At 58.1% G+C, this 13228-nt stretch overlaps 1 protein-coding gene across 1 annotated transcript; it reads right to left on the bottom strand.

Moving 5' to 3' along the window:
- Positions 1-775: 775 nt before the first annotated feature.
- On the bottom strand, positions 776-13064 carry FBXW5 (F-box and WD repeat domain containing 5). Its single transcript, XM_065648817.1, has 9 exons — positions 12918-13064; positions 12617-12830; positions 10242-10399; positions 9499-9673; positions 8489-8637; positions 6722-7202; positions 3848-3995; positions 3089-3301; positions 776-2622 (listed from the first exon to the last, which is right to left on the bottom strand). The coding sequence occupies exons 2-9, from the start codon at positions 12807-12809 to the stop codon at positions 2376-2378; spliced, it is 1764 nt and encodes a 587-aa protein (XP_065504889.1). The 5' UTR covers positions 12810-12830; positions 12918-13064; the 3' UTR covers positions 776-2375.
- Positions 13065-13228: the final 164 nt, after the last annotated feature.

Raw genomic sequence — 13228 nt, 5'->3', positions numbered from 1 at the left:
GATGAGCTGGTTCATCTCAGCTCTTACTGGGAGCCAAGTGCCTGTGCTGCTCCCAGGAGCCCCAGTTCTGCCCCTAAATCCATGCTGGGAGCAGCAGTGCAGCTGCCTCAACATGACACAGCTGAGGGTACCTGAAAGGCTTGTGTCCCTCCCCAGGAGCAGCCAGACCCACCTCTTACAGGTGCAGCTGCTGTGTGATGCACCTGGGTGGTGAAAGGCTCCAAGGCAGGGGTGTCAGACTCATTTTCACTGAAGGCCACATGGTTGCCTTCTAAGGGCTTAATGTAATTTTTAAGACTCTATAAACATAACTACTACATTTATACGGTCCTAAAATAACATTCATGAAAGTGAGTTTGACAGCCCTGCTCTGAGGGGACACCGGAGTTGCAGCCCATGGTGCTGCACAGGAATCCTCTGCACCCCAGGGCCGGCTGCAGCGCCTGATCTCCGCTCGCCTGGGCTGCATCTGTTAGTGCTCAGAAAAACTGGAAACCAAGGACCGTCCCAGCAGCTAGAGCCCTCCAGGCCCTGTCCTGTGGCACTCAGCCCTGGCAGAGAAGAGCCTTCCCGAGGCTGCCAGGAGCTGCTGCTCCCCCTCCCCAGGGCTGTCCCACCCTCCTCCCTCTGGGCAAAGCAGATCTGGGCAAGTCTCTGCCGCTCCTGCTGTTCCACAGCTTGCTGGAGACACAGCAGCAGGACACTTCTGGCTTCAGTTCTGCTTCACTAGAACAGGACTCAAAAACAAACTCACATTGCAGAGCTGCTTTAGCAGAGTATTTATTCAATGCCATAGTGAAGAGCAAAACTCAGTACAAACATAAACCCCCAGTGCCTTGCTCACTACTGCACCGAGCCAAGGAAAAGAGCTTTCACAGTCTGGGGGCAGGAGGAAGAGAGAGGCTGTTCCTTCACTGTGTGACTGGACAGAGCTGGATGTGGATCCTCATTTCTGGAAGTCCCATGACGACAGAAAACCTGAGTAGGGGGGTTTTGGATAAAGCCATGGGCACCTGCTGAGGCACAGCAGAGCGAGGGTACAAACCCTCCTGCTGAGGGCCAGAGGAGCTGTTAAAGCCATCAGGGTGCAGCAGGACAGTATCTGCTGCCTCCAGTAAGTCTATTTGCAACCCCAGGCTGTGAGTGGCACCAACAACTGCCCTGGAGCTCCCAGGAGCGACAGCAGCTCCTGGGGTCACCACCGGCCCCAGCCAAGTCAAGATTAGGAACTTAATTTTAGACTCTTACACTTGGGTACCTGCTGCAGGGAGAAAAGCTTCAGGGACAGACACAGAGTAAACACCACTTGAGTTGGTAATTGCTCCACCCTCAGAGCAGCCCTAGGAGGACCTGATCACCCAACCCCCGGCACATCAGCCCCAGGCCGAGGGAAGCTCATTCACCTGTCACTTCAGGCCCAGGAAGGGCCATGTCCCCCCAGTCACCTGTGGGCAAACACCTGCAGCCACCCCTGGGTGCCTACACCTACCCCTGGAGAACATACCAAGAGAACCTAAAGTGCCACAACTTGAACAGCATGGGAGGGAAGTGACCATGAGACTCACCAGCCCTTTTCACAGCTGCCCTGGGGAAGGGACAGCAGATCCCTTAAAATAAACATATTACCCATGCCATAGCTTATTGAAGTGCTGCTTCGCCAAGGAAGACAGGGGCAAAGCCAGCACCATGTTACAACCAGCCTTCTCCTCCTTGAGTTTGGAAACCGGCGTCATCAGCACGTAGTTGCTCACAGAAAACATGGGCAGGGGCCTGACTGTGCCCCGGAGGCCTCATGAGACCCCAGTCCGGCCTCCCTTGCTGCCCCCCACCCTCTGGGGCTCTCAGCACACCCAGAGTTGCCTGTGGAGGTTTGGGACAAACAAACATTAATAAAACTAGTGTATTAAAAGAGTCCTGCAGTAAGGCAGCGCAGCCCTGCACTGCAGCTTCTGCCCAGTGCTGTGTGGTCAGGAGCTCCAGTGGGGTCAGCCACGTCCCCGGCTCACACGGTACAAATGCTGGAGACGTTACAAATGCTGGAGACGTGTCTCAGTCTGTTCTCGGAGACTGAAGCTCACCCAGAGAGAGCTGTGACCAAGTAGCAGCGTTCGTGAGAAGCTGTGGAGAGCCCACCCTGCAGGGACCAGCTCGGGCTGCTGCCCGCTGGGCCCAGGAACGGGCCCTGGGCTCTTACATTCTGTCTTTGAAGCAGCTGCTCCAAGGGGGAAGCAATTCCCGCTACCGGGGTCCCTCCTGACTCGGTGGATGGGATTCGCGTGCCCAGAGCTCGTCTCTGTTGTGCAGCGCTCAAAGCTCTGCAAGCTCCAGAGGAGGTGGCTGCAGTGAGAAAGCTGCAGGAGCAGGTGTACCTGGGTTCAGCTTTTCTGGTTCATGAGCCAGGAAAAGAGCAGTTTCCTGGGCCTGAGCTTCCTGGCCTGCTGGATGCGCACCACGCGAGGGGAGCGCCACACCTTGATGGTGCTGTCGTCGCTGGCTGTCAGCAGCAGCTCCTGCTCCACCGGGCTGAACGCCACTGAGTTGACCACGTTGTCGTGCTGCAGTTTGGCCAGGCAGATGTTGTAGTGCCGGTCCCAGATGTAGCCGTGACGATCCTCTGCCCCACTGCAGTGGATAAGACACCAGTAAGGACGTCGCTCCAGAAGCCCCAATAACCCGCTGCTCCCAACCCCTTTCCTTTCACACAGGGGGAGGCAGAGGGTACCCAGAGGCCTCGGCCTCCACCTGCAGCCCCCTGTCACCCATGAGCTTCAGCTCCTTTTGGGATCCAGAGGCTGTTTGCAGAGTTCCTTCGACCCACCCCATAGCCCCTGCTACCAAACATGCCACAGCCCCAAATTTCACCTTTCCTCACTGATTTCACAGCAGGACCAGGGCGGACAGCCTTTAGCAGCACCCTCCAGTTCAGTCCCTCTGCTCTTTACAAACCTCCTGTTTCCTGCCCTGCTCACAACATGCGGCCGTTCCCAGCACACGGACCAGCTTGGTTTGCATGAGCCGTCCCGCAGCGCCGGCCCAAGGCCCTCGCGGACACAAGGTCAGGATCCTGCCCACCCCCATGGCCACACACCTCGCTACGAAGTCCCTGCTGACATCCAGGAAGATGAAGAAGCATTCCTCGTTGGGTGTGTAGGCCCGATGGGCGCGGAGGGGTCTTTTCACCTCCTTCATTGTCTTCAGGTCGAACACGTGCAGATCGATCTCCTCGGCAATGGGGGGCGGCTGCATCGGGTCAGAGATGACGCAGTCCCGGGGCCAGGCACGGCTGTTCACGTACAGGTACCTTGGGGGGGAGCAGAGGGGTCACCCCGCGCCTCAGCGCACGCAGCCGAGCTCACCAGCCCCAGCTGGAAACATGCAGTTTCCAGGGACCACGCAGGTTCTCTGGTCCTCGGCAAACCTGCAGCTCAGCTCGCTACAATCCAGGCTGGAACGCTGTTGAAACCCCTCTTGCTGTGTTTGGGAAGGAAAGGGCCAGCACAGTCAGGAAGGTGGGCCATGGGGTTGAGGTCAAGCCTCTAACGAGGTTGAAATCCCATTAAAACCAGCTTTAAAGATGGTGGTGTACTGATCGGCCTCGGGAACAAGACCCCCTGGGCAGGCAGCTCCTCGGCTCTCACAAGGCTCCTTGTCTGGCCCTGCCCTGAGCTGGGGCAGCATTCCTGGGGAGACACTCGGGCCGCACACATGCCATAAGCACTAGGACACAAATGGGACGTGAAAGAACAGAGCGGGCTGTGCAGGCTCCCTGCCCCATCCACGACAGCCATTTCTTCTCCCGTTCAGCCCACAAAGCCCCCGAGCGCAGCCCTGCGCCCACCACGCTCACCTGTGGTCCGGGGAGAGGCCCATGCCGATGATGTGCCCGTGGATGTCGATGACGTGATCCAGTGAGTCGAAGAACTCAACCGAGCGCCTCTCATCCCCCAGCACCGGCCCAGCAGTCGTCATCTGATGAGGCAGGATCCTTTTAATCCCTTGGGGACAGAAAGCAGAATCAGGCGGTTCTGCAGGCTGCTGCCAGCAGACAGCGGGTGGTGGGAGTCCCCAGGCTTCAAGAATGGTCTCCCTTGGTGCTGCTGAAGAAGGAGATGCAGCTCACCCACAGCTGAGGGCCAGGACAGGACTGCTGTCCCTGCTGGGCTCCTCTGAGCTCTCACAAGTGGTGCTTTTGGCTGGGACACCGCCCGGCAGGGACACGCTGGCACGTTCAGGTGCAGACAAGGAGTGCCTAGCGCCCCTGTCAGCCCAGCCAGACTGTTCCCCACGCCCACAGTGCTCGGGGGCCGACAGAAGCTGCACTGGCCCAGGAGATGCTCTGGTTGCAAAAAGGCTTTTCTCCTAAATGAACCCTTGGGCTATGCCCATCCCCTGCAATATCCAGCCTGGGAAAGGCCCAGCAGATGCACTGGCTGTGGCAGCATCTTCCCTGCCACTCTCAAGCATAGGTGGGGGTCAGCCCCAGAAAGCTCCAGGAACAGGTCTTAAACCCAAACTGGGCTCAAGGGCTTTACAGCTTTTGAACTTCCTAAGGGAGACACAAGCTGTCAGTCAAGCCCTCTCCCCTGTCAGCTCTAGACAGAGGTTCCACACACAAACCATCCACAACATCACATCCTGCGAGCCTCAGCAGCTCGTGGGCACACGTGGGATTAATCCTCAGCAAGTCCAAGAGCAGCTGGAACATGGCACATCCCATCGCCACTCCGAGGGAATCACTGCTGCACCCTTGATTTCAGCCCTGTCCAGCAGACCAACAAGGTGGGGGGTGACACCGCTGCACCTCAGGTCCAAGGCCCTTCACAACATCACCGCGTTTGAGCCAGGGCAGCTCAGGACCTTCGTTCTTCCACCTGTCTGACATGGCTCACCAGCACCTTCTGCATTTCCGCAGCACTAAGCTCTCAGCTACGTGGCCCCCGCACACACAAGCCAGCAGAACAGGTGGCTTTGCCCTGGCTCAAGCCTGTCACCAGCACAAGGGACAAGGAGCTGGAAGGAAACTCCTGAGGAAACTCCTGCAGAAGGGTTTGCGTGCTGCAGATCAAGCCAGATAGTGCCGATGCCCAGGAGCATGGCTCCTACCAGCAGCCAGCAAGGAACGAGCACAACCAGCTCTTTCAGGTACTGATTCCTTGGGGCCAGACAACAGATGCACAAAGGCCGCTCGACACACAAACCGATGGGCAAACACAACATTTTGCAGTGACTCATGGCTGGGAGAAGAGCCGAGCCAAGGTTCGTCCCTCCAAAGAGCCAGGCTGTGCCGCAGGCCCTGGCCGACGGCCAGGGAGTCACCGCAGTTCAAAGGCACCAAAACCCACGGCCCTGGGAGGCTATGCTGGAAGTTGGAGAGTCCAAAGGCGGGCGCTCCCTCTGCACCACGCTTCGCCTCCGCTCGCTGCGGGGCTCAGCCTGCAAAGCAGCGTCCACCCAGCCCGGCGGATCACAACGCAGCGTCTGTGTCCCGGCAGAGCACCCGCTGCACACCGGGCACGAGCCGAGGGCCACAATGTCTGTCTGCAGAGCCAGCCACGGACAGGGGCACGGACACAGCTCCACTCAGCCTGGGTCGCATTCCTAGTTTAGGTGGGCAAAGACCAAGTGACTCTTCTCCAAGTTGCCTACAGCGTTGGAACCTGCCTCTCCCTGCCTTACTGGGCTGTACTGGTGTGGGATCAACTAACAGGAAGGCTGGAGGAGCCTGCAGCAGGAAAGCAAGGTTGTAATTATGCAAGCAGCAAAAGGAACTGAAAGTGTCTGGCTTTCCAGAAGTCTTGCCTGGAAGCAGCTCTCCTTCCCTCCCCATGTTTCTACTGATGTGTCTGGTCCTTCCACTGAACTTCTCTGCTGGCTTGAGGGGCTTTCAGAGAAACAGCCAGAGCACCTACTTCTGCTCATCACCGCACCAATTTTCTATAAATCCAGACTCTGCCAGTCCCAGTGCCTCAACTAGAGAGCCCTGGATGAGCGAGAGCGCCCCTAACCCAGAAAAAGGTCACAGGCAGCGCCACTGCCCAGCTCCTGCTGCAGCGACAGTCCCTTGTCCCCACTGACGGGGAGGCTGAGCACCAGCGGCTGCAGCTCAGCACGAAAACAGCCCAGGGCAGCTCAGAAACCCCCGGGAGCCTCCTGAGCACCAAACCGGGGTGGGCAAGTGTCCCGCTGAGGCTGAATGGCCCAGGCCGCAGGGTGATCCACAGCAGGCAAGGGGACAGGTGGGGCTGTGTCTCCCAGAGCTGAGGGACAATGCGCAAGTGACACACACGGGAGCTCCAGACTGCTCAAGCTCTTGCCCTGACGGCCTCTCCACTCACACAAGGGATCAGGACCAGGGCCCTTCCACATGCCCCACCAGGGCAGCTGCTGCTCTTCACACCCACCCGCCTGCCTGCAACTCCTGGCTGATGTCCTTAAGTCAGGAGTTCCTTCTTGATCTTTTGCTCAGCCCTCACCACAACTTTTCTTATGGCCATGTGTCAAGCCTGGTAGGAACAAAACAACCTTGCAAGCTCCTGCAGGGTGGAACCCCCTTCAGTGACTGGGGCATCTCAAAAGCCTCCCGTATGGAGAGCCTGAGCAAAACTGCAGCTCTCTCACCACAAATGGGCAGCAAATAAACCAGGTCTTTGCCAGATGCGCAGCACAGCTGCAGCACACACCCCGGGGAGGCTGCATGCCCCAGGCTCACACACAGCCTTACCTATCTGGTGTGGGGAGTAGGTGAGGCATCCTGTGGTGAAGATTAAGTATTTTGTGTTGCTGTCGCTGGCCGTGGGGAGCAGGTTCAGCTCTGGTGGTTTAGTTCTGGTGCGTACAAACAGCTCGGCCACCTTTGTCTCCAACTCTGTCTCAGTCATGGCCGGCTTCACCCGGCCCTCCATGATATCATCAAAGAACTGCTGCAGCCCGTCCTCTGCTGTCACAGCCCCGTCATCCGGCAATTCCTGCACTTCTGGCTCCGGAGTCTGCTTGGGCTTGGTCTCCTCTTCCTCGCTGTCACTGCCGAGATCAAAGACTGGGCAGGTGGAGGAAGCAGCCAGCTGCTCCTCGTAGTCCAGGAGCAGGTCTGGGCTATCGTAGCGGCTGCAGTCAGCCACCATCACGGTCCGGATGCTGCTGGCATTCAGGTTCTGGATTTTGAACAGTCTCTTCACTACATTCACATTCTCAGACTCTATGCCCTGCAAGCAGAAAGGACAAGTAAGCAGGAACCACCGCACTGGAGGGTCACTCTACAGCTCAAAACAAGAGCCACCTGTGCAGACCTTGAGCCTGCACAGCAGCCACCAGCCACACACCGATCTCTCTTCACGCTGCTCTGTGTGCACTGACCACCAGAACCGGCCCAAACAGCTGCCCAGCTGCGTTACGCTCCTTCCCAGCCCAGAGGCGGGCACACAGAGACAAAAAGCTCCTGTGGGTAGAGGACAGTGGAGCTGGGAGCACAGCGGCTGGGCAGCCTTGCTGCTGCCTCCCACCTGCGGTCACTACTGGCGCTGTAAAAGAATCTGGGGAACAGGTCTCCGTGATAAACACAGGTGGAGTGCGAAGTGCTGTCCCTCTGGCCTGCAGGCAGCAGGAACCTCCGTGCTCCTGGGGTCTGCCCGTGTCCCTGGCAGGAGCAGCCTGGTCACCCACTCCCTGACACGGGCAGCAGGTCCCTGGTGCCCAACTGCTCCAGCAGCAACGTGTCCTGTCAGAGCAGGGAAGGTCCTTCCTCGCCTGGTAAAGATGGCAGAGTGAACACTGCAGTGTCAGCACAGCACCGAGATGTGGTTACGGGAAGGGTCTCTGCTAGCAGATTATTTCACCTGGGGCCAGCATCAATAACATTAAAAAGCACAAAATGCCAGGATGTGCAGCTGTGACGTTGACACAGGCAAAACTTGGAAAAGGAACAAGTCTGAGCAGCACAAGTGCCACAGAATGAACAAGCAGCCTAAGGCCAGCACACACCAATCTCCAGGTCCCATCGCAGCAGCAGAGGCAGCACCTGGCCCACAGAAACGTCAGCAAGGATGGGCAGGGCTGGGCTCAGCCTCACCACTGCCTCTGGCTCCCGGGAACAAGGCACCGAGTTGCCGAGCGGGAGAGCGGACACGGCTCAGACACACACCAGACTGCAGCCCTCCCAGGCCCAGCTTCACACCAGCAAGGACCTCAGCAACCTGGCTGTGGTTCACCCGCTGTCCTGTGGAGTAACGCACGCTCCAGGGTGCTGCAGGAGAGTCCTTGTCCCAATTAATGGAACAGGAGTTAATGGAATCTGAGAGTAGAGTTGGAATATTGCAACAGGCACCATAACAACTGAGCATGGACAAACCGCACGCAAGGCTGCCTCAAGCTCAGCATCCTGAGGGCAAGTCAGAGGAGACAAACAGGGAGGACGGGGCTCACGCCTCCTCCGCAGCTTCTCCTCCCCAGGAGCCAGCAGGAAGGCTGTGGAGCTGCAACGAAGGCTCCTCACCTGGAAAGCGTTGTTCAGCCACAGCACCGAGCAGGAGGTGATCCGCCCAATCCGATGCAGATTGCCAGATATCAGGTTGGTTTCATTCAGCCAGCAGCCAAACACATCATAGGGTTTATTCCTCACCCTGGAAAGCAGCGTGAAGTTTTCTGGAAGGGAGGGGAAACACAAGTGTGAGATGATGGCTCCCAACAAGGGCTCTGGAGAAACTGAGGCAGACATGAAAGTGGGTTCAGGTCACTGCAGGAGAGTCTGAGCAGACACTGCCCAACCACCACCCAGTCCCAAACACTACTATGGAGACAGATGATTTCTCTTTTCTGTGGAGATGTGTGGGGAGACCACACACAAGGGAAACCAAAATACAAGGGACAGAGCCAGACAGAGCCAGACCAGAGAGCGGTCTTGCCTTGCAGCTTTTCTCCAAGCGTGGCCCACAGCAGATACCCCAAGGACAAAGAACAAGTCAAACATGAACAGAAGTTCCTCCCTTCCTGCCCTGGGGCTCAGGGCCTTTCTGAAGAAGACAGCTGTGCCCTTGGCAGCACTCCTGGCTTTTGGGCACAGTGGGACCGTAGCACAGAGACAGGGAGAGATGACACAGTTGGGACTATGGAGTTGCACAGAAGAGGTGACACAGACACAGATAAACGTGCCCCAGAAAGCCCCGGGGACCTCGTGTGGGCCAAGCACCACTCGAGTCAGAAATGGTGCCTTCAGGAGAATGGGTACCAGGGATTACTCATGGTGCGCCCAGAGCTTCACTTAGGACAGAAGTGAGAATAAACATATGCCACACTGCCTTTAGATGATGATGTGTGACCCGAACAGAGTTTGGGCTATCCAGAAGGTTTACCCTACGAAACTGCGATCGGGACCCTTTTGCACAGAAGGTGGAAGGCAGGACAAGCAGAGGTCAAGGCCACTGCACACCTGAAGGGGAAGGGAACCCCAGCACCCACCATTTCACACCTCCCAGGAAGCCCCGTGGAGGCGAGAGTGGTATTTACCCATGCTGATCACAGCAATCTCTCCTGATGAGGAGTTGTGAGGCCCCACAAAGACTCCTGACACCAGGAGGAGAGAGTCATCGGAGTTGAACTGGGAGAACTGTGTGTAGCTCCAGTTGTAGGGCCTCATGTTGGAGCTGTGCTGCAGGGAGATGTCCAACTCATTGCTCCAGATCTACAGACAGATGGACGAACAGTCAGGAAGCTGTTGAGAAGCCTGAGGGTGATTCCACTTTATCTGTTCTGCCAGCACTCAACAGCACAAGAAAAAAAAAGTAATATTTAACTGCTTCCCAGTCCCGATTCCCCTGACAGCAAATGGCTCTGGGGAGCAGCTCAATACGTGGCTACTCCATCAGCCGAGGAGACGGCACTGTCACAGCTGCATTCTTCAGCATGTTCAGAGAAATTTCTCCCAGGACAACCACTCATGCAAGACACCTTCAGCAGTGGATCATTATCTCCATGCTCTGTTAGACCCACAGCACAGCAGGGGAGCTGTTTGCACCTAGAAAGCAGCCAGAGCCTTGGCCACCTTCACAGGGGCTGGAGCTGGAATCCACGGCCCTCAGCACTACATTTGCAAGAGTCACTAGTTCTGCAGCTTTGAGAACAACTCAGTGTCTGCAGGAACCAGCTCAAGCCCAGAGCCACCTGCTCAGACCTCTCCACAGACTCCCCAAAGGCTGCTCTCATGCTTAGCCCCACTAAAGCCAAGCTGAAGGGTTGTGCTGCTGCTTTACCTTCACAGTACAGTCTTTGGAACAGGATGCAAACAAACAGCCAGAGTGGGAGAAGCTGAGGTGCAAGACCTGGTCGTTGTGCTCCTTCAGGGCCTGCACTTCCACGCAGGGGATGGTGTCGTAGAGCCTCTGGAACTCATCATACCAGGAGACAGCAGCTGGAACACACGAGTGGGGACACGAGACGAGAGTGTCAGTGGAGGGACGCAACAGACCTGAGCTAAATGCGGCAGCTGCAGGATCAGCCTTTAACGAAGCGCAGTCTGGGCTGCTGCTGGCAATGCCGGGAGCAGCACTTTTGCCAAGGTCCTGCGGCTGCAGGCCAGTCAGCAGAGCTGCGTGTTTTTCTCAGCAGCTTCCCAAACACCAAACACAGAAAATCTCTTCTTTCAGTACACACACAACTCCCCACCATGTTACTACTTCCTAAAGCAGCTCAGGCGCTGCAAGAAACACCCAGGGCAGAGCTGCTGCCACCTAAGAAAAGCCTCGCTCAGGACAAAGCAGCTGTCAGCGCTGCAGACGTGCTCCAGCACAACGCAAACACATCTATCAAGTGACGAGAGGGAAGCTGCTGTTCAAGGTTACCGGGCTCTGCTCTGATTATCTTTATCTTGTCCAACACAGAATCAAGAAGGTTCCAGAAAGGCTGTGAGACCAGGAAAAAAAAGTCTCCATGAGATAAGAGACTAGAGAAAAGGAGAGAGAAGGGGAGCTCTCCGCAGTGTGCCAGGACAGAAGAGGAGCCTGGCAGCAGAAGAGCCTGGAGCTCGCTCAGGGGAGTCACCAGCAGCCAATACAGAGACAAATAAAGAGGATTTTTAATGAAATGCCTGGCAAGGCAGCCTACAGACTTCTTGCAGCAGCAAATCCTGAGGAAGCAAAGAGGATTAGACATGTATATGGATAAGGGCCAATTTCCCTCGTTACACTGAACAGGACTGAAGGGTTTTTTGAACTCACTGCAGCCCAGGAGGCACCTGCAGGCGGGGAGCAGCTGGCACAGTCCTCGCTGCTCCTGGGCTGGGGGATCAGCCCCGTCTGGGCTCTCAGTCCCAGCCCACCCAGCTGAGGAGGGGTCTGGACAGACCCCAGCAAGCCAAGCAATCCCAACATTTCCACTACAAGACCTGGATACTATTCCCCAAAGCACAGAGCTGCCCAGGGCAGGCAGGCTGGCAGGACTGGGAATGAAGCCGCCTGGTCAAACAGCCGCAGGTAAAACCTGATGGGAACATCCACAGCCCCGGGGAGCTCCCAGGGTCTGTGCAAGCGAAGTCGCGCAGCCCAAATCATCCCATCCACATCTTGTCTCTTCTCAGAGCCCTTTTGCACTGAAGTTCTGCACTGCAGGGTGGGGGGCGGCTCCTGCTGCTTCATCCTCCATGTTTCTTCTTGTCCTTTCGTAGCAACTGCAACTCAGGATCAAGAAGCCAACTCCCTCCACCACAGCCGCTGCTGGGAGCCCTGCACACATCCTTGGGACAGAGGACGGAGCCCAAACCCCTGCAGCGTGTTGGGAACGGGCTTTTTGGCCTTCAAGAGACGCCCCTGGCAGCAATGGGTCCTGGCAGCAGGGCCCAGGTGTTGTCTCAGCTGGTGCAACAGCGCTGGGTCACCCAGAGCGCACCAAACCGCTTCCAGCACCAGACACCCAGCACAGAAGAGACCTGTGATCACACAGCTCCCGCCAGCTGTGCCCAGGGTCCTGCCGGGCTCAGTCGATGCGACTGTTAATGGGTCATTTCCCTACTGCAAGCTGAGGTCAAGTCCGACCTGCCCCTGAAAAGTGGGTCAGTTCCTGCCTTGGTATTTACCTGCCGTACAATTACATGGCCACACACCCACCTCCTCTCCAGACAGCAGGGACACGTGCTTTCCTGCTGCAGCCAGGCTGCAGCTGCTGCCTACGGCTTATGGAAATAGTCTGATCAGCTAATGTGCACTTGCAGCTCTTCCCAGTGCGGATGAAAAGGGACAGAGCCCAAAGCAGAGTCCTGCTGGGAGGGCCTGAGCAGAAAGAGCCAGCAGCGATTACCGTGGGATCCAGCCGGGCGGATGGAGCTGCGCAGTGACTCACCGCGGCTCCTCGGGATCGCAGCAGCAGCACCAGACACGCTGTGCAGCGGCTACCGGGAGCACCTGCCGTGGGAGCTGGGAGAGCAGCTTTCAGTGACACAAAGGGAAAATCGAAGCATTTTGATCCATTTGATGCCCCTTTCTGAAGGGTTCGGGCAGTTCCAAAGCCCTTCACACGCACATCACCCCCCCCGCCCGTTACCGTGGGGCAGCTCGGCGGCTCCTCCACCCCCGGGGACACACACGGGGCAGCGGCCGGACCGCGGGATCCCCACCCCCGAACAGCCCCCGCGCACCTGGGTGCCGCGGCACGTCCCGGGACACGCCGTAGTAGCGGTAGAAAAGCTCCTTCCAGAGGAACTCGTCGCGGGCCACGGCGTGCCACTGCCGGCAGGCCCGCCCGGCCGAGAGCACGTCCGCGGGCTCCAGGTACAGGAAGATCTCCAGCAGGACGCTGTCGGGGACCAGGGGGCCGCCGCCCGCCGCCATCGTGTCATCCTGCCGCCGCGCCTGCAAGCGAACGGGAGTGAGGCCCGGACCCCCCGGGGCCCCCCACGGCCCCGCCCGGGCCCCCGGCCCTCCGGCCCCTCTCGGCACCTCGGCGGCCCCGCTGCCCCCGCCTCCCTCGCGCGGCGCTTCCGGCCTCTCCACCCCGCACTTCCGCTCCGGCTTTCGCGGACCGCTCTGACCGCCCGTCTCGGTGATGCCCCTTCTCCAATCACCGCGCCGCTTTGTGCCGCAGGCCTGAGAACTCGAACTCAGGGGAGGCCAGAGCGCGCTAGGCGCAGCTAGCCGAGCGCGGCACACTCGCTCACGACCGCCCTTACAGCGGCGGCTCTGCCCCGCCTCGCCCCGCCCACCTTGGTCAGACCCCGCCCCGCCCGAGCAAGCCACGCCCCCACTCAAGC

The sequence above is a fragment of the Caloenas nicobarica genome, chromosome 19, assembly GCF_036013445.1.
Source record: "Caloenas nicobarica isolate bCalNic1 chromosome 19, bCalNic1.hap1, whole genome shotgun sequence".
NCBI lineage: Eukaryota > Metazoa > Chordata > Aves > Columbiformes > Columbidae > Caloenas > Caloenas nicobarica.
This window is presented reverse-complemented; position numbering and strand designations above follow the sequence as displayed.